The 20,643-nt window shown below is 45.8% G+C and overlaps 1 protein-coding gene across 7 annotated transcripts in view; it reads left to right on the top strand.

Moving 5' to 3' along the window:
• The window catches only part of ANTXR2 (ANTXR cell adhesion molecule 2), a 187,591-nt gene that overhangs the window by 7,682 nt on the left and 159,266 nt on the right, over positions 1 to 20,643 (top strand). For 5 of the 7 annotated variants that reach the window (XM_084855440.1, XM_084855444.1, XM_084855442.1 and 2 more), the window contains exons 3-7: positions 6,468 to 6,539; positions 11,907 to 11,988; positions 13,079 to 13,186; positions 13,297 to 13,365; positions 16,342 to 16,422. In XM_084855440.1, coding sequence (XP_084711566.1) covers positions 6,468 to 6,539; positions 11,907 to 11,988; positions 13,079 to 13,186; positions 13,297 to 13,365; positions 16,342 to 16,422 — 412 coding nt within the window. Of the gene's footprint in view, positions 1 to 6,467; positions 6,540 to 6,585; positions 6,640 to 11,906; positions 11,989 to 13,078; positions 13,187 to 13,296; positions 13,366 to 16,341; positions 16,423 to 20,643 lie in introns of all 7 variants that reach the window. The other 2 variants (XM_084855446.1, XM_084855445.1) reach the window with 1 other exon arrangement.

The following is a 20,643-nucleotide window of genomic DNA, read 5'->3' as shown; positions in this document are numbered from 1 at the left end:
GGATGTGAGAAAAGATGGAGGAACAGGATGCCCTTCTTCGTCCTGTCCCCTATGCTTTCCCATCTTGCCCAGGGTGGATTGAGTTAGATCAAGTTTCCCATTTTGAAATGCATATATTTCCTGAACAAGCATGCCCATTAACTGACTGTTATAACAGTTAAAACATACTGCTTTGTGACTGTAGAGAGCCTTTGTACAACCTAGGAACGTAGGAAACTGCCTTATGCCAGGTCAGACAATTTAGATCAGCTGTAGCACAGTGGAAGAGCACATGCTTTGTATGCGGAAGGTCCCAGGTTTGATCCCTGGCATCTCTAGGAAGGACTGGAAAAATACTTGAAACCCTGGAGAGCTGCTGCTGCCGCCAGCCAGTGTCGACAGTACTGGGCTAGATGGACCAATGGCCTGACTCAGTATCAGGCAGCTTCCTATGTTCCTTTCCAGGATCTTTCTTATCCTCTGCTAGCTCATCTTTTTTAACTGGAGATGCTGGGAATTGAACCTGCATTCAAGGCATGTGCTCTACCACTGAGCCATGGTCCCTGCACAAATCCAGAAGCTTTGGGCATGAAGTCCACAGGTCTTTTGCAGTGCAGGATTTTAGCAGACACAGGTGCTAAAATCCAGGAGATGCAACCTGTATCTCACCAGGTTCATCCATTAAGCCCACCAGGACTCCTACTTTATACCCACCACCTTGTGGTGCTGCTCTGTGTCTGCTCTGCTTTGACAGATTTCTGTTTTGGTGTTCTTGGCACACATGCAAGAATATGAAGCAAGATCACTTACTTAAACCTGTTCATATTTATTTTGAAGTAAGTGCCATTGAATAAAGTGGGACTTGCTTCCAAGTAATCATGCATCATATTGGGCAGTAAGAAGTGTCCAGAATTTTCCAGAAACAAGGGATAGAAGTTACAGGGAGAAAATAGTGTTTGTCCATAAGATGGAAAGTAAACGTTCATGCTGTTTGGTTGGTTATGTCATAAATATTCTTAATCTGAGAACTGAAAACAGTGCATAAATCAAGAAGGTGGTGGGTATAAAGTAGGAGTCCTGGTGGGCTTAATGGCCACCCGCATGCTCCCAATAAGTCATCTGTTATATTTATCACTGGGGGCTTCTTACTGAGCCCCAGGACTAGAAAGTCATCACAGGTGCTAAAATCCAGGAGATGCATCTCCTGGATTTTAGCACCTGTGATGACTTTCTAGTCCTGGGGCTCAGTAAGAAGCCCCCAGTGATAAATATAATAGATGACTTATTGGGAGCATGCGCACATAACGATAAGTCAGAAATCCTGACAATAAACCACAATGTGAACGAGCTGCATACAGGTGCATGCAGTCTTTTTGCTCCTGCCTCATTCCTTCCATTGGGTAAGTGGGTAAACAAACCAGGAAGGGAATAGCTTTGTGTAATGTCCAAACCCAGGATTATGGGTACATGCACCTAAGCTAATCAGAATGTGTTAGACGACAACAAACCCTAGTTTAAAACTGGGTTATGATTCTGGCTTGTTTGGGCACACTTAACCATTATCTCTGGTTCAGATATCATGAGAAGCTATTCCTTTTCTGGTTAGTTTACCCACTCTTGCAAAGGGAGGAGCGAATGGGCTGCATGAACCAGCATCCTGGTTTATTAAGCCACAATTTTTGGCTTTAAGTGATGTGTGGACACAGCCAGTGTGTGTGTGTGTGTGTGTGTGTGTGTGTTTATTTATTTGCAGTATTTTATATTTCAGTCAAAAAAGTCACCCAGAGTTCCCTAAAAAGATTACTAATAAGACAGTCCATGCTGTCAGGCGTACAATCTAAAAGACATGACACAAAAGGAAAAGGGACTGGGAGGGAGGAGGAAAAAAGCAAAAACTCAGGGATCAGTTCTTAGTTTCAAAGTTCTTAATAGATGTTCTTTCTGGTAGGGAAGGGCAAAACAAGCTCCCTACAGCAATTCTTTCTCTAATATGGGGTTATGTTGATCTCCCCCTTGCCATGAAGTCCTTCCTGGGAAGCAGAGGGTGCAACCTCCCAGAGGCCCTTGGTTCTCTAGCTAATGGATGAGTCTGCAGTATTCTCCTTACAGTGCAATTCTGTGTATGTCTAGGAAACCTCATTCTGTTCAGTGGAGCGTGGGGCTTCCTTCTGAGTAGACATGGATAGGATTGCACTGTTAATCTTAGAAGTGAGCTATTTCCCCCCATAGTTCTCTCTCACATTGAAAATCAGTCTTTACGTTAGTGACTTGGTTTGGAAGTAATAATAAGCCTGAGGAAACTGGGCTTCTAATTTCTTTTTAAAACAGAAAATATGATTTTCATAAAGAGACAATATGATGTAAATTTAGAAAGTGATATTTTAATTTTAAAACATCATTTTTTAATCCACTCTAATCTCACCAAGTGGGGTGTACAAGATCAGTATTGGAAAATAAGCACAGGAAACAGGAAGTGCAGATCTCATGCTTCCTGTTCTTCTTCAGCTGTGGTTTCCTGTTCCTCCCTCTTTCATCACACCTGAGACAGCTCTTAGTTGGTGATGTATAAATGTATCTGCCGGAAATAGAATGGTAGGGTAGGGGGAGTTTGGCTTCATCTACCAGGACAATTCCTAATATATATTATAGGACCTATATCTACTGCCCATCTGGAATAAAAGTTGCCTATTCTGGAAAGTGTTGCTCATATAATGGTTCTTTTCGCAGTTTGTTAAGACTTTGGAAGACATACATGTAGTCTATTTTAAGTCTATATTTAAGACTGTTTTCTTACAAAAAATAAATCTCCTCACCCCCCACCGAGATAATGAGACAATGTGGATGGTAAAATTCATGTGACAGAAAAATTCCGCATTGTGTGGTACCTTCTATTCCACTGTTGACTTCCATAGCATGTCTGAGTGTGTATTGAAGGCAAGGCTGCAAGTATACCCTGCATCTCCAATTGCATTGCACAAGGAAGGAATTTGGAGTCTGGCACAGAATGTTGCAGCTTCTTTTTTGATTTTGTAAACACACACACACACTCACACACACACACACACACGTGTGAATTTGCTGGCAACCCTGGGTTAATTATCGGAAGCCATGGCTTTCAGTTTTCTATACAGCTCCTTGATTTTCTTCATGGCTAGCAGAAGCAGGATAAATTATGCAATCTACGCAAATATAGGCACAATCTGCCTGATTTGCATCATTTACTCAGGCAGCATAATTTTGCTGTTCCTAACACTGGTACAGAAATTGGATTTTTTCCCCCCAGCATAGACTATACTCAGCCCTGGTTAAAGGCATGACACTGGGAGTGCAGGAAGTAACTGCAAGACATTATTGCAGTTAATTGTTTCCTATGGAAAATGCAGTACAGTAGACAATTGTAAGCCTGACCAGCTGGTGAAAAGTCATGTGAAATAGACAGGCCGGATGGCATATTGCTTGTATCCATTTTCCTAGAGTCAAAACCAGGTTTTCTGCAGAACAAGCAGAGAAATCTAGTTGGAACCCTCCCTGCCACCCCCTATGTAAGTTAATAAAAAGATTATAATCGGTTGTCCGAAAGCGGCCACGTGGTGAAGACTTTCAGTTACTGGCAAAAGAGGTGTTTATCGCCTCCAAAAATGATCTGATCGGCCATTCCAAAGCCTTTCGGTCATCCTTTCTTTCAGCCAAGAAACCCTGCCCTTTCATTTTTTGTTGATGTTGAATTGGCTGAAATAGAAGTGATTTATTTGGCTGAATTGTTGGGTGAGCAGTTCTTAACAGCTTATTAAGATTTCTTTCCCCTCCCCCCCACCCTTTTCGTAAGAGAAAGAGGACTGTCTGATGGTTGACAAATGCTGTTCCATGCAGCATATGGTGAAAATGCAGAACAGGTTTCATTATAAGAATTAGATCATTCTGGTATGAGTTGTACATCTGTTTCCCGTTTTGCTGCATCTGAGAGATGTAGGTCTGCAGTAGCAACACAACACACGTTTTATTCTTTTGTACAGGCCTCAGACTCGTAGTGAGGCTTTAAAAAAAGAAAGAAAGAAGTACTCCTGTATACTTTCCATTAGGATGGAATTCCTTGATGGAAGAAGGAAAGAAAGAAAAGTATTTAGCAGTGACATTACCAAAATCAGTTGAAGAAGCTACTTAAGACAGGCAGCTCAAATCAGAAGAAGTATTTTCTTACTATTCTCTCAAGTACTTTCAGCATGCAATAATGTGAATCCACGTTTACAGAGGAGGGGCCATGACTCAGTGGTAGAGCACGTGGTTTGCCTGTGGAAAGTCCCAGGTTCAATCCTTGGCATCTCCAAGTCTGGCTGGAAAACTCCTGCCTGGAACCCCGGAGAGCCGCTGCTGCCAGTCAGTGTTGACAATACTGGTCTAGATGGACCAAGGGCCTGACTCAGCTTCCTATGTTCTTATGGAGGGACAAATTCAGTACAAGCTACAGGGAGGGACTGTTGCTCAGTTATGACAGAGAAGCCTCCTCCAACCTGGCGTCCTCCAGATGTGCTGGACTACAACTCCCAGCACCCCCCAGCCGGCCAAGCTGCCTGGGGCATGCTGGGAGTTGTAGCCCAACACATCTGGAGGGTGCCAGGTTGGAGGAGGCTGTTATAGAACATGATTTGCATGCAGTAGGTCCTAGGTTCAACCCCCAGCATCTCTGGGAAAAAAATCTCAGCTGGAGACACTTGGGTTGTGAGGTGGGGGTCAAAGCCAGTCCTGTGAACTTAGGAGGGGGTAACAGAAGGCAGACATGGGCAAAGTGAAGTTGGTTTATAGCCAGCAAGGAGCAGCAGTGTTTCTTAGTTCAGACAAATGTGCAAACCTCAGGGTTTCCTGAGTGTGTCCACTCTGGCCTATTGCTATAAAGCCACATTCCCCAAATTGGTTCCCTCCAGATGTTTAGGAATACAACTTCCTGACCATTGGCCATGCTGGCTGGGGCTGATGGGGGTTGTAGTCCAAAACATCTGGAGGGCACCAGGTTGGGGGATGCTGGTATAAAGCAGAGCTGTGCGCAGATGGCCCCTCATAATTCTCCACTTTATTTGTGGACAGAGAAATTTGCAAGATAATTTCACCGAATTTCTCCAGGGGAAGGTGAAATTCTCAACAGTTTCTCCCAGGTAGGGCTCCCCATTGGCACAGCTTATAGCACAGCTTCTTTAGTTTTTGGTGAGGGTTTGGGGTTTTTTTGTGCTGTAACAGCATTAACTGTGTTGGGCAGGCTGGCCCCCATTTTGCATCCACCTCAATGCAGGTGTGAAGGGGGGGCAGTGCTGTGTCAAGCTCCAGGGATGAGGTGGAGTTAGTGCTTTGCCAAAATCTGTCCTCCCATTTCCAGAAAGTGTTCTTCCCCCCATGAAAGGGGCTTCCATTGTTCTGCCTCATTCTCAGGACAGTCTGTCATTTATGAATTTCTTTTGGTGGTGTTTTTGAGCTTACCTAATCACAGCCAGCCTCCCAGGCTGCCTGCACTTCCTGATCTGAAAAAGCCTTAAGTGAGGAATTAGCTCCTGATGCCTTCCACTGGGTTTCAATTGAAGCATAGGGGGCTGAGGAGGCTACAGACTGACAAAGAGATGATTGTACACTGAAACACAGGACACTTGTGCTCACTCCTCAGCCACCTCCTAAGTAAGGAAAGCCCAAGAAACCCAAACCCAACCCATGAGAATTTCTCCAAAATTTCTTCAGTATTGAATTTCTTTTCGAAAGCAATTTCTATTCTACCAAGTGGAATGAGGATGGTCAAAAAAAATGTGGGACAAATTTTTGGCACAGCACTAGTACAAAGGCTACTTTGCTGGCATGGCTAGTTTCCTTGTAGTTCCCTCTTTGGGGCCAAAACTGAGTAGTGGTGTCCAGGCCTGTTGTGTGCTTCTAATATGGGGCGCCACTGCCGATGAGAGTAGACTCAGTGGAAGTTGGTGGCTCTGATGTCAGTGGGGTGGTGAAGCCACTCTGGGTTTCAGTCAGAACTGGTCAGCACTCTAAAGGAGCTATCCAAGGTGTGGAGCATCAACTTGGATAGCTCCTTTTTTTATGAAGCACCTTAGATAGCTCCTTTAGAGTTCTGACTGGTTCTGACTGAAACCTGGAATGGATTCACCACCCCACTGACATCAGAACCACCGGCCTCCACTGAGCAGACCATATTACCAAAACACAAGTCCAAGTTGCACACAGTTAGTGTGTGTGAAACCAAACATTTGTTCCTTCAAAGATTTGGCCTTCTGGGTAATGCCCTAGGTCAGCTGAAATACAGAACTGCTGAACTATCACATACTGGACGCGAGATGCTTCCTGTGTGGGTGTTGTGTTTACTTGGCTTCTGTCATAAAGGTCGAGATGGAGAGATCCTCAGAGTCTGACTTTGGCGCAGACCCCATTGAAATGTACGTGGGTGCAGTGTTTTGATTTATATCCTGAGATGGATGTTTTTCTTTCTTTTTTGTCGTTCAAAGCCCCCGGACGAGGTTATCCTTCATTGTGTTTTCCATGCAAGCGAAGGTCATTCTGCCATTAACACAAAACCAGTAAGTAAATTACAGTAATCCTTCTTCTTTTCTTTTTTTTTTTTAGAGCTCAGATGCTTGCCAGTACTTTTTAAAGCAACAACAACATGGAACTCTTCAGGTGATTAAAAAGGCCGCAACTTACTGTTGGTGGGGAATTAGCCTAAGGCCTAAACATGTGCCAATAGCGTGCTTTCCTATCTCCATGTCCTAGATCACGGGTGGTGGTGGTAACCTTCCTGCAAGAGTAATAGCCTTGTTGGATTGCTGATTTAAGAATGGATAATGCAGCCTCAAGTGGTACAGTCCACTCTACCACCTCATTCTGTTGCAGGCATAAACCGGGCCTATAGTTCCTACCTTGCAGGGTTGTTGTAAGGATTACTGGAATAATGTAAGCGGGCACTTTGGACACTCTAAAATGCCATAGAAATAATGAGTAGCATAGTAGAATTAACTGGAGATGCTAGTGAATTTATTGGGACCAAGCCATATTGGGACCAAGCCATGTGCCCCCTTATGTTTGATTACAAGTATGAAGCACTTGGCGAAACAATTATTAAGTGGGATTGGGGAGCAAGACAACAGGCATGCTAACAGCCAGGGATATAAATGTGCCTTTTCTGAAAGACAGAGGTGTGAGATTCATGCACATATGTTGCATTGAGAAGAGATGTTCTATTTGTAACTGTTCAGTGCTAACAGACAGTCTCCAAGTTGTTATCAACCAATTGTCTTTCCCTCCCTTTGTCTTGAATTCCAAGTGGGTTCCACAGACCTCCCAGAATTGGCCAGTTATTACAAGGTATCTAACTCTCACGAATTGGTGTTTTGCTTTTATCTTAACAAAGCATACCTATTAAACTGTGCTGCTCTTTGCTTTCATTATTAAATACGTTTTGGCGTGCAGGCAGTTGCCCCCGGAGATTGAGACAGAATTCAGAATGTGGGTCTTTAGCAAAAACCTTTTAGGCCATGGTAACAAAAGGAAAAGAAAAGAGCAAGAAAAATACAGATACTTCAGTGAAAGATTAACGTAGTTTATTCTGCGGTGATTACTGATTCACTTAACTTAGTTGTAGCAGAACTGAAGTTTTCTCCTTGACCATTAGAAATAGTAGTTAGCAATCCATTTGATTCCTGAGACTTCATCAGGTATGGCCCATGCTCTTTCAGGCATATTTTCAAAGCCATGAGGACTATGAATTTTCTTTTCTTTTAGAAAATAAAAGCTGATACCACAGAATTACAACCTAGTTCTGTGCCCACAACCACCTTTTCTGCAGATAACTTGAGATGGCCGGCTGATAGCTCACTGGCAGTATGTAGCTCACAAAATTTGGTTTTGGGGCCCAGAGAACCTATTCTGGTTCTCACTAGGCTGCATTTTTTTGGACAAATTCGCTCTTGTAACAGGGTTGCATTCATGTTTCCTGGTTGTAGCCAAATAGAGAAGCCAGCTGATCAGTGGGTTCCCCTCTTTGGTCATACATGAGCAATGACATCATGACCAAACATGGCCTAGAGATGTGCTGGTGTTCTTCTGTTGCAGGCCTCATCACAGGAGATTGACTCTGAGAAATCTGTGATGCATTGAGAGCATGGTCCCCTTGGTTCTGAATTTGCACAAAAGAAATGCAACCAGACCATAAGGGATGCAGAAAAGGATTTTGAGGAGCATATCGCTAATAACATAGACCAACACTGAAAAATACCTTTAAATATATTTGCAGCTGTATAAGGACTCACACATATGGGTTTTGGGCAGTCTTGTTTCAGACATTCGAGAGCTGAGTGAAATTTTGGCAGAGCTCACCCTCTTTTCAGTGCATATGCTCAAAAGGTGTGGCTCCTGCTCAGTTCCTTTTTGACTGTTGCAATAGCAGAATCGTCAGGAGCCTTCTTGGCTTGAGTGATTTGCATTTGCAACTGAGCCGGGTCTTCCCCCATCTTTTTATTTCTGGCTTATTCCTTTTTCATTTGGTGTATCTTCTGTCAGTTTTCCATCTTTTAGTTTCAATCACATTGCACCTTCAGGCACTGCTCTAACACCTATGGGCCTTTAGCCTCTAAGGTGCTGTTTTGTGAATGTCCTAGTAGTGATAGCAAGCTACCCCCCACCCCCGTCTGATGGGCATGCTCAGTGCTTGTTGTGCCTTGGAGCAGGTCAGATCATTGAGCCCAGCCAAGGATCTACCAGAGAGGCCTGGCAGAATCGGCCTTTGCACCCTCTTGTGATTCTGCCATCCAAAGTTGGCCCTCATGGGTTCTTCCTTCAGCTCTGTGCTCTAGGCTGGCCCCACCAATGTTCCACTTAGCTCCAGACTCAAGCCCCATAACTTGGACCCTGCTCTCAGCCTCTAAGCCAATCATAAGAATATAAGAACATATATTCTTATGGCTGATGCAAGTTTTATTGTTTGTTATTGTCTGTTATACTGTTTATGGTTTCCATTGTACGCCACTGATCTCCTTAGAGAGGAAGAGCAGGATATACATGATTTCAAACAAATAAATAAACCTAAGAAGAGCTGTGGTGGATCAGACCACAGGCCTGTCTAGTTCAGCGTTCTGTTCCCATACATGTCAACCAGATACCCATGGGAAGTCCACAAGCAGGACATGATCCTGCCTGATACTGGTGGTATCAAGATCTAGCCATCAAGATCAATAACCATAGACAGCTTTATCCTCCATGAATTTGTCTAATCTACTTCTAAAGCCACCCAAGTTGGTGGCCATTGCTAGATTTTATGGTAGCGAATTCCATAGCTCAGCAATGCACTGTGTGAAGAAGAACTTCCCTTTATCTGTCCTGAATCTCCCACCATTCAGCTTCATGGGACTGACACCACTGGAACCAGTATTATGAGAGAGGGAGAAAAAGGACAAGTTACTTACCCATAATTGTGGTTCTTTGAGTGGCCATTTTGTTCTCACACATATGGGTTCTATGCCTGCACTGAGCCTTGTTTGGGGTGTTCTAGAGCTGAATGAAATGTTGGTGGGAGGCCACCCTCTCCCTTCAGTGTGCGCATTCAAACGGTGCGGCTCCCACTCTTCCCACCCAGTTCCTCAGACTATCGTGACAGGGAGATACTGAGTGGGATGATAAAACTTCAAGGATGAGCACCATGATGTTATCAAAATGCAATCTGCATTGTCCTGTCTTACTTTGGACACTACTCTGTTCAGTAGTGAAAAGCATGGGAAGAGGTAAAGAAAGGGCCCCATCCACTGATGGAGGAAGACATCTCCTAGGGAAGCAGGGTGAACTCCAGCCCTGCTGCTGTACCGATTTCTGCCAATTGCCCTTGATGGCAAAGAGGTCACTCAGTCTGTTCCCCCAGCATGCAAAAAGACAGCAAACTGCTCATGGGGGGAACAACCGTTCTTGGGGGGAGGTAAGGATGACACTTAGGGAGCCCACCACAGTTTTGTCCTCCCCACCACCCCCAATGTGAATCGCCATCCACGAGATGAGGCGCTGAATGCACCAGTTTCACAGGTGCAGTGTCAGGTCGAGCAGGGTCTTGAAGTGATGCCCCCCTGCTTGTTCAAGCGGAAGATGGTGGCAATGTTGTCTGTGACTACTTGTCGTTTGTGGCTGCCAGCATAGTCTCAAAGGTGTGAAATGCTTTGATCACAGCAAGGATCTTGAGCGCATTTATGTGTGTGCGTGTGACGTTCTGTGGCTGACCAGGTGGCATGAGCTTGGAGACACCCACAGTAGGCTCCCCATACCCTATGGGGCAGGTATCTGTCAGGACTGTCTGCAATGGCTGAGGTGGGATAAAGGGAATGGTGCTGATCGAGTTGCGTTTGTGGGTCCAGAACCATCGTGCAAGGTGGACTTGCTCTGGAGCTTGCAAATGGGTATTTTTTGGTTTGTGTTGGGAGGAAAAGGTGCCGATAAACCAGGGCTGGAGCTTGTGCCTCCAGAGATAGGCAAGTGGGGTTACCACTGTAGTAGCAGCCATGAGTCCCAGCAACTGTTGGATACGGACATCCATGGTGGTGGATTGACGAACATGTTCCACCCTTCTGGTGAGGATGCCTGCCCTGTCAGAGGGAAGATAGGCTAGGTGGAGATCTTGGAATTCGTAGACCTGAGGTAGCTGTGAGATGAAAAAACTGACCAGAGAGAACAGTCTTTCATGGGTCTAGCGCTCTAGAACAGGCTGTTGAACATCTTTCAGTCTGAGGTCTGAATTCAACTTTGGAGAAACTCTCGGGGACCACATTCCTGGGCAGGGCCAAAGGCAAAAGGGGGGCAGGGCCAGAATTCCAGAAATGCCCCTAAATGCCAGGGCATTTTAGCTTCAAGCTCTTCCTGTTGGTAACTAAGTCTTAGGAGGGGCACACTGACCTTTTAGAATTGGAAGGGGGGGACCATACAAAAGCCAGGAAATCACCAAACAACTGGCAGTTTGGTGAAAGGGAGTGGGGCCAGGGGAAGGGGGTGTGGCCATCTGGGGGACCCTGGCAGGCCGGACTTGGCCCCCAGGGCTGAGGTTCCACCCCCTTGTCTAGAAGATGTGGGTGATGCAACCAAGCCCAACTGAGGCCCTCTGGGTTGGTGTAAAACTGCACTAAGTAACTCTTCCAGACCCCTCATATCCCTTCCTCCATCTCCTTCCCTCTGGGCAACATCTTCCGTCCTGTACTTTATCCTGTTCCATAATATTAGTAGGCAGATGGTAACTTTCTGTCTCTTGCTGCGGAAGCAAATTCTTCCCCCCTTCTTTTTCTTATTCGTTGGGCCCCATAGCTGAAATAGGTCTAGAGATGTCAGAGATTGCTGGGAGGTCTTGGCTGTATGCTGGATAAATAAAACTGAACTGATTGTACGAGAGCTATTTTTTGCACCGCGAAATCTGTTTCAGAAAACTGGGACTTGATTTGTCGTTTGTTTCTTGGCAGCAGATCTGCCGGAGCCTGTGGACAGGCTGCCACTCATTGCTGGCAAGCACAGAGTGTCTGCTTTGTAATCTGCATTCGTACATAATCAGTTTCAAGTTGTTTTCAATAGACGCCGAGTGTAAAATATTTTGGATTAAACAGATTGCATTGACTTTACGTAACTCGCTCAGCTGCCATCTATAGCGCACAGCACGTCTTCCATTGCAACAGGACCGCCAGTGCGGATATAGTTTCGTTTATGCTAGTTTTTCTAATCTACCTTTTAAATAGTGGGGTGGGGAAGGTAAATTGAGAGTGCTTCACAAATTCGAAATTTGCAAACAGAACTTTTGCATGGTTGAGACAAATAAAATGAACACAATTATGAGGACTTATATCTTCATTCTGTCAAATAGTTTTTCCAGCTTTGCCTTTTTATGGGCACTAGATTAATAATCGTTTGCTTTGCTTTCTCCTTATCCTTAGTCAAGACATTAAGAGAGGCCTTGAAGAGTTACGTAATGTTAAACCAGGAGGTGAAACATACATGCATGAAGGATTAAAAGAAGTAAGTTGTTTTCCCTCCTCTTTTAATTAAACCAGCTATGTCACTGTTTGAGGAACCTCATCCTCTTGGATCAGTTGTGATGTGATGTTATTTACATCTTTAGCCTTTGCATGGCATTTTCTGTGGTCCTATTCCACTTTGGACCCTTCATTGCATTAGGGATGTCAGAGAAATCCGCTGCGGATTCAAATGAGGCCGGGTACTTTGGAATCCGGCCTCAGGAATCCGCAGCGGATTGGGACCACTTACCTCTGCTCCAGGAGGACTGGAGGCGGAACGGCACTCGGCTGCTTCTTCCAGCCAGAGCTGTTCGCCTCCTCCCTGTCCCTGCAGATTGCCTTAAAAAAAAAAAAAGTCTTAAAAAAAAAAAGTGATCAGGAGGATGTGCCCATAGACATATATGCAAATAGAGTCATGAATCTTGCGTATAAGTCTATGTGTCCATAGGCTTATATGCAAGATTCACCGCTCTGTTTTGCAAATAAGTCTATGGGCACATGCTATTGGGAGGATGTGCCCATAGACTTATGTGCAAAATAGAGCGGTGAATCTTGTGTATAAGCGTATGGACACATAGATTTATATGTAAGATTCATGACTGTATTTGTGTATAAGTCTATGGCCACATCCTCCTGATCGCCATTTAAAAAAAAAAAAAAAAGACTTTTTTTTAAAGGCAATCGGCAGGGACAGGGAGGAGGCGAATGGCTGTGGCTGGCAGGAGGGAAGGTAAGCGCCCCCAAGCCAGTTCCCTCCCCCCCGGAATTAGAGCAGAGCGGAACCGCTCTGGAGGATTCCGGGGGGGAGGAACGGATCACCTCCCTCCCACGGATTCCCCACCGGAACAGACAGCGGGGAATCCGTACACCCCTACACTGCATCTGCTTTGTACAAAACCAGCCAGGCAAGGGCTAAAGACATGAATAACGCCATGTCTTCTTTTGGCCCCAGTTTGATGGGCCCTTAGCTTATCACAAATAATCATTAATAATTTTTGCAGTCTGCATCCCTTCCCTGAAATACCTTCATTCTTCCCCCCAACCCCTCCCCCCTAATACAATTGTGATAGCGTACATTCTTTGCTTTTCAGGCAAATAACCAAATCCAGAATGCGGGAGGCTCGAAGTCAAACAGCATAATCATCGCTCTGACAGATGGAAAGTTGGAAGGCCTGATACCACAATATGCAAAAAAAGAGGTGAGTGCTGAATTGAGTCAGCACCTCCTGTTTAGTTCAATGCTTGTCCATGTGTGTTACATTCTAGCCAATGCATAGACTATTCTTTTTTCCCGTTCTCTCTGGAACAGGCAGATCTGGCCAGGGATTTGGGAGCGAGAGTTTACTGCGTCGGAGTCCTCAATTTTAACCAAGAGCAGGTAGGCGAATATTTTTCTGGATCCTTTCTTTCATTCTTTTATTTGTACCCTGTCTTTCCACCAAGAAAACAGAACTCAAGGTGGCTGACAGTCATAAGAAGTAAAAAAAATGCAATAAAAACTTGGTTAAGACAGTAATAAAGCAAATACAGTATATTAAAAACACAGTTTAAAAACACAACAATAACAGAATAAAACAGCCCCCAACCTGATAGTCCAGTTTACATGCCAAAGGCCTGCTTGAATAAAATAAGCTTTGCCTGCCTGCAGAAGGACAGCAGAGAGGGAGCCAACCTAGTTTCCCTTGGCAGGGAGTTCCATAGCCTGGGAGCAACCACTGAGAAGGCCCTGTCTCCACCACTAAATGCACTGCTGAAGGCAGTGGTACCAAGAGAAGAGCCTCTGTATGAAAATATGCCCCCAAATAGAGTTGCTGAGAAATACGTTGTTGGCAGTTTATACAGAACTGCTTGGGTGGCTTCCTTGGTTTTGGATGCACCTTCTAGGTTCTCATTCTGAGACCTGGTCTACACAGGAGGTGAATTGAAGCAGTAGTATCCTGAAGTGGTAGACTGGAATGCCCCACTTTGATTGTAAATAGAGGATACCGTTTTTGAACATTCCCCCATGTACAAAACAAACTCCCACCAAGTAAAAAAACACATCAAGGAGAAAAGTTCTAGGCCAGCCTGTTTCCTGTTGTGGTAGGTTCGTATAAGTAGTGACTCTTTCTTCTAGGACAGTATTAAAAAAATGTCAGCCCCTGATTGCAGGCTGAAGTAGTCCATTCTGTCATATTTGCTTTTTACCACGTCATCCCCACCTCATTCTGCTGCATGTGGAGACCAAGGGACAACCCACATACTATGCTGCATGTGTTGCGTGAAGCTACGTCTTTGGTGGTTTTTAAAAAAATTATTACTGGCATGGGGCGGGGATGATTCTTACTGGGAATGCCGCATGTGGGGAGGAAAGGCTTACTTTTCATTTCCCAACCGTGATCAGAATGGAAGTGTCTCTCTCCCCCTTAACCCCCATGATGGCTAAGTAGGCAATGCCAGCTGCAGGTTTTTGAGGGCCCTTGGGCAAGACACCCTCCATGGTCCCCCTCCCGCAGTGAGTCTCCATTCTCATTGCCATGGTCACCAGCTGTGATAGCGCCTCCTCTTCTTTCTCATCATTCTACCACTTGCTTGCTTGACAAGCAGACAGCCGGGGAGCAACTAGGCAGTGGCTTCTACTGCTCCTTTTTGTCACCTGCCACTGTTATCTGGGTCACAGCAAGAGGCAGGTGAATAAGCAGACTGCACTGGCGAAGCGCAGGAGCAAGTCCAGGGGGCTCTTATCAGTGGGCCTCTGCTGGGTGGTGGGCCCTTGGCAGGTTCCTGATGGTTCCTACCCTTCCCTGTAGGAATATAAGGAAAAAGAACAAATTGGCAGGTTGGGAGGTGGGGAGGGTAGTTTTCCGTCTTAGCGTTGTTGAGTTTGAAAAAAACGAGCTTCTCCCTCCCTGCCCATGCTGGTGAAAAAAACGAGCTTCTCCCTCCCTGCCCGTGCTGGTGAAAAAAATGTGCTTCTCCCTCCCTGCCCGTGCTGGTGAAAAAAATGTGCTTCTCCCTCCCTGCCCGTGCTGGTGAAAAAAATGATCTTCTCCCTCCTTGCCTGTGCTGGTGAAAAAGATGTGCTTCTCCCTCCCTGCCTGTGCTGGTGAAAAAAATGTGCTTCTCCCTCCCTGCCCCTGCTGGTGAAAAAAATGAGCTTCTCCCTCCTTGCCCGTGCTGGTGAAAAAAATGAGCTTCTCCCTCCCTGCCCGTGCTAGTGAAAAAAATTAGCTTCTCCTTCCTGGCCCGTGCTGGTAATTAGTTACAGAAAAAAAGTCATTGTTATGCATTCAGGCTTACAGCCAAACTACATGTACGCTGAATCTTCCTTATTATACTGAGTCAGACCATGGGTCAATCCAGTGGAGGCTGGTGGCTCTGATGCCAATGGGGCAGTGAATCCACTCTGAGTTTCAGGCAGAAGCAGTCAGAACTCTAAAGGAGCTATCCAAGGTGCGGCCCCACCTTGGATAGCTCCTTTAGAGTTCTGCCTGGTTCTGCCTGAAACCCGGAGTGGATTTACCACCCCACTGACATTGGAGCCACCAGCCTCCATTGGGTGAATCCAACCCAGTATAGTCTATTCTGATGGGGAACAGCTCTCCTGGGCTTCAGGCAGCGTTCCTTACAGGAGCATTTTATCCTTAAAGCCAGTGTGGTGTAGTGGTGAGCGTGTTGGATTAGGAGCTGGGAGACTCGGGTTCTAGTCCCCACTTGGCCATGGAAACTCACTGGTTGACTTTGGGCCAGTCACAGACTCGCAGCCCAACCTACCTCACAGGGCTGTTGTGAGGATAAAATGGAGGAGGAGGAGGATAATGTAAGCCGCCCCTGGGTTCCTTGCAAGAGGAAAAAAGGCGGGATAGAAATGCAATAAATAAAATAATAATTAAAGGGGGCCTACACATAATTTCTAATCTACAAAAAGGAATAAGATGAGACACAAATATGATATAAATAAAGCAGATTAAGCTGGGATCCAAGGAAGGGACATGCATGCCTGGGGAAGGACTGCACACACCACTGCAGCATTGTTTGCTGTTTTTCTTTGGCATTGTTTCCACAGCTGAGAAGACAAGCTGCTTTTGGGCAGCCTCCTGCCTGCTCTGCAGTGAGAACAGCTGCAGTGATATCCACAGGCAGAGCTCCGTCTGTTTGTGCAGTTCTCCTTCGTGCCTGCATTTCCCTGTTTTGGATCACTGCTATAGATACTGTGTGTGGCAGCCATTGATTGTGCTGGCGGGGAATGATGGGAGTTGCAGTCCAGCACATCTGGAGGGCACTAGGTTGGGGAAAGCTGGTGTGTGTGTGTCTTTAAAGGCTAGTTGTGCAATCCGTATCACTTTGCCAGATGTATTTGTGTTTATTTCCCTAGCTTGAAAGTATAGCCGATTCGAAAGAGCAAGTCTTCCCAGTCAAGGAAGGATTCCAAGCCCTCCGAGGGATAATTAATTCCGTGAGTACTCCAGAAAGCACGTTTTGCTTAACTTTTAAGGTTATGAGGTTTTTGCTTTTTTCGTTTTACTTTGTGGCTTCTAGTCCTTTGACGTTGGTGACACATTGCCAGGGCTTTCTCTAACCTGTGTGCTTCATGGCCAGTTAAGGTGATGCTAAGCAGGCTAAAATGGCTTTACTTGTGTGGCCAGGCCTCCTCTGCAGGTCCACTCTCTTGGGGCAAGGACCCCTGTTCTATCCCACATGTGGACCCTAGTCTGGAGAAGAGAGGAGGGCTTTCTCCTGACCTACAGGTCAGCTTTGGATCCCAGCAGAAGCATTCTTTGGCTGGCTTCTGATCTCAGTGTAATATGGGAACTGCCCCATACCCAGGTGGGGAGAGAGGAAGGCAGGAGAAACATGCTGCTTGTACCTGCTACATAACCCTGCATGAAATGATAAATCCCCCCCATTTTCTTTGGCACAGACAGAAGAGTTGCAGTAGGGGATGAATTGGCTGGCAACTGCAAATCATACCTTGGTAGCCAGCTGTGCCCAAATGCATGGGCCTCTGTGCCATGGGCAATAAGTTGGACTGCAACACATATGGGCAGTGTGCTGGACTGCAACTTCCATAATTCCCAGGCTGACTGCGAATTATGGGGGTTGCTGTTCAACACATCTGGATGGCACCAGATTGGGAAGGCTGGTGTAGGAGTACTTCCTGAAACTGTTCCTCACTTCCTGTGAGCTGGCTGAACATACATTTGGTCAAATGAAAACTTAGAAAAAATTGAGATAATTGTAGTGTCTCAGTTTAAATATGAAATACACTCTACAAAGAAGAGAGCTGGCATTTACATATATCTATTATGGGGAATCTATTTTGGAGGAAAAGCATATGGATGGTGTTTAATTCCTAAAACAGACTCTTTAAATTAAGCTCCACTTCGCTGCTTGGTGAAGTCTTTGGTTTACAGATGGCAAGTTGAGCAAATGCTTTAGGGCTCTTTGTGTTGGGAATACTGAATATTCCTTTACTTAAAGAAGAACTGCGATGGGAGGAAGGCTTTTGAGCTTTGTTTTGATTTTGGTATAGTCCTGGCTGTGTGTACCACTGCGCCGAAATAAAAAAAAGTACTTCCGCACCAAGGAAAGTTGAGTTCTGAAACCAAGGTAAACATATGCAAAACAAGCACATTTTGGCATATGTTTACTGTGCAGAATGTTTTTTGGCTTTTGCCGGACATGGAGTGTGTGTGTGTGTGTGTGTCTGTGAAAGGATTTGAAGTGGCAATGAGATGAGATGAGGAGTTCACACATGACGAGGGGTGGAGAACTTCTCTTACTGCCAGTAGCTAAGCCTTAGGAGAGGCATTTTAACCTTTTAGAATGGGGGGAAACTGCACAAAAATGGAAAAACCACCAAATGATTTGTGGTCAGGAGAAAAGGAGTGGGCCGGGGAAGGAGGTTGGGCCATCTAGGGACACCAGAGGTCTGGATTTGGACCCCATCCTGAGGTTCTCCACCCTTGCAGTACAGTGAAAACAAAAACGTTGTTTCCCAAATATAAGTCAGTAGTTGCTATTAAACCTGGTGTAGCGCAATGGCTTAAAGACTGAGCAACAAATTAGGAAGTCCACGATTTGAATCGTGCCTCTGCCACAAACTCACTAGGTATGCTTAGACAAGCCATTCATCCTTTCTCAGTCTCAGTACCCCCATCTGCAAAGAGGGTATTGCAATAATCATATGGGCTTGCTTGGTTTACAGAGTTTGTTGTGAAGATTACAACCAGATAATGCATTTGAAACACGTTGAACCCTAGAAAGCGCTATACAAGTGTTAAGTGTTTTCTGATGATATGTGTGAGCTCAGAAGTTTCAATAGTTCAATGTAGTTTGTAAGGAGGTCTGTGAGTGCCAATTGAACATTGCCTCCTTTTTATAATGAGTTATTGGACCATTTGAGAACAAGATTCAGAACATGGGATGCTGCCTTATACTGAGACGATGGGTTCCTCTCGCCCAATCATGTCTACTCTGAGTGGCCTCTCAGAAGGCTTCCAAAGCTCATTGATGCCTGGCTGCTTCTCCATTGCCTTGGCAATGAAGTCATAGGCGTTCCTGGCTCCTGGAGCAGGGTCAACTCAGCAGGCCTTTGTCTCAGGGCCTTGGGCCTCTCCTGCACACTCCCTGGCCGAGACGCTTACTAGGACCACCTGCCTCAGAGGAGGAGGTATGATATTGCTCCCGCCACCTGAGATGCTGGTCGTTTTGGAATCTGGATAGCTGGGACATCCTACATCAGGGATGTTGAACCTCAGACCTTTGGGCCCAAACCAGCCTGCCTGGCCTCCGAAACCGGCCCTCTGGCCTTCCCCAGATAGGCCACGCGCCCTTCCACTGGCACTACCAACTTCCCCATGACTGCTAATTCTTTGGTAGTCTCAAAGCTTTTGTGCAGTCGTTCCCCCATTCTGCGAGGTTGAAATGCCTCTCCTAAGGCTTAGTTACGGGCAGTAAGAGCTTTAAGCTCTTGAATTCTGCCCTCAGTCTGAAAGAAGCTTGACATCCCTGTTTGCCATGCAAAGCATCTGCTCTGTCCTTTAGGTAAGGGGCTGCTCTCCATTTTCATTCCAATTTCTATGATCCCCCTCCCCTACATTTTGCATTCTTTAAAAGTGCATGTTAATTTGAAGAATCTTTGGGCAAGTATGGATGATACTTGAAAGGTGCAATCCAGCCTTACATGCGGAGCAGGCATCTCAGCCCTGCCTCGCCATGCTTAGCCATTCGCCTGGGGACAGCCTGTCTGCATGAGGCCTACGTGCAAAAACAAATCCTGTACCTGTAGGCCAAAATTACGTGTTTGCTTCCCAGATTAAAACTTTTGGGAATCGACAGCTTGATTTTGGATTTTAGGCACACAGGTCCTGTGCGGACCTGTTGCCTGCACAAGGAGCTATTTTTCCCTGGAAGATGTCCCATGTGCTTTCACAAGAGGTGGTTCTGTAAGAAAAGTAATATTACAGTCAGTAGCTTTGTGTCTTGCTCCAATAAAATTATTCCAATAGATCGGGGTGGGCAACTTGTGGCTCTCCAGGTGTTTTGGCCTACAAATTCCATGATCCCCCACCCTTGGCTGTGCTGGCTAGGGCTGATGAGAGTTGTAGGTCAAGACAACTGGAGGGGCCACAAGTTGCTCACCCCTGTGATAGATGCTGGAATGATGTTGGTCCAGTAACTCATAAAAGGAGGTAACATACAGTCAGCACTCCCTTAAATCCTCTTACGGAGTTGACGTGCTGAATGGATGTGCTTACCCCCCAGCTGCTGGAGGCAGCAAAATTGGCCCAGCAGGTGGGCGGAGAGGCAGGGCGGGACAATTGGGGAATTAGGGCAGTGGACAAAGGCATGATCAGGAGAGGGGAAGTAGAGGAGGAAGGTGAATGGAGGAGGGCAGATGAGGAGGCGGTGGCGGCTGGAGTGCAGTGGCCTGAACGGAAATGTGCGGACTTGCCTTGGCGACTGGATCAGCCCCAGTGGCCTGTACACTAGATGCAGGCCTCTTGAGGAGGAGGAGCGGGAGGAAGCTTGCCACTTCTCCACTATGTTTCTGTAAAGCACAGGCCTTCTGTCCTAGCTGTCTTCCCACTGCTCTATCCCCAGCATTTTGCAGAGGGCTGGGAGTGCCGTCCTATGCACAGGAGTGAGTCCTTTTGAGTTCAATGGGACTTACTCCTGCTTGTAGCCTGAGCTGGGTAATCGTAGTTGTGGCTTGATTTTCATTGTGGATCTAGTAGGGGGGACTGGAGTTGCAGGCTGGGGAGGGTTATATTATCTCCATTTACATAGTTTACAACTGGCAAGTACATTGTCATAGGATTAGGGTTCGTTTCTGAGCTTTGAAAAACAGATTTCTCAAGTTTTGAGTAAGGGAGACCTGCAGAGCAGCCAGGATTTGGCTGCTATGAAAGCATAACATTGCGTAGAGTAGTTAAACAACGTGCAACACGTATGTATAATTCTTTGCTGCTACAACTCTGCCACCAAGGAACTTAGGCAAGCTTTTCTGGTGTTGTTAACGTCTCCCAACTTTACGGAGGATTTAAATGAACACAGACTTGTCAAAATAAATAAATCCAAGTGAAACGTTGAGTGGCTTAAGAAGAAATGCTGAGGGCAACTTAGTTATCCAGTCAGTAATGGTTTACTGATCTAGTTTGGCTGATAATTATCT

The sequence above is a fragment of the Heloderma suspectum genome, chromosome 5, assembly GCF_057233095.1.
Source record: "Heloderma suspectum isolate Gila_16-S chromosome 5, 16-S_ref, whole genome shotgun sequence".
NCBI lineage: Eukaryota > Metazoa > Chordata > Lepidosauria > Squamata > Helodermatidae > Heloderma > Heloderma suspectum.
Note: the sequence above shows the minus strand (reverse complement) of the source record. Positions and strands in the feature narration are given on the sequence as shown.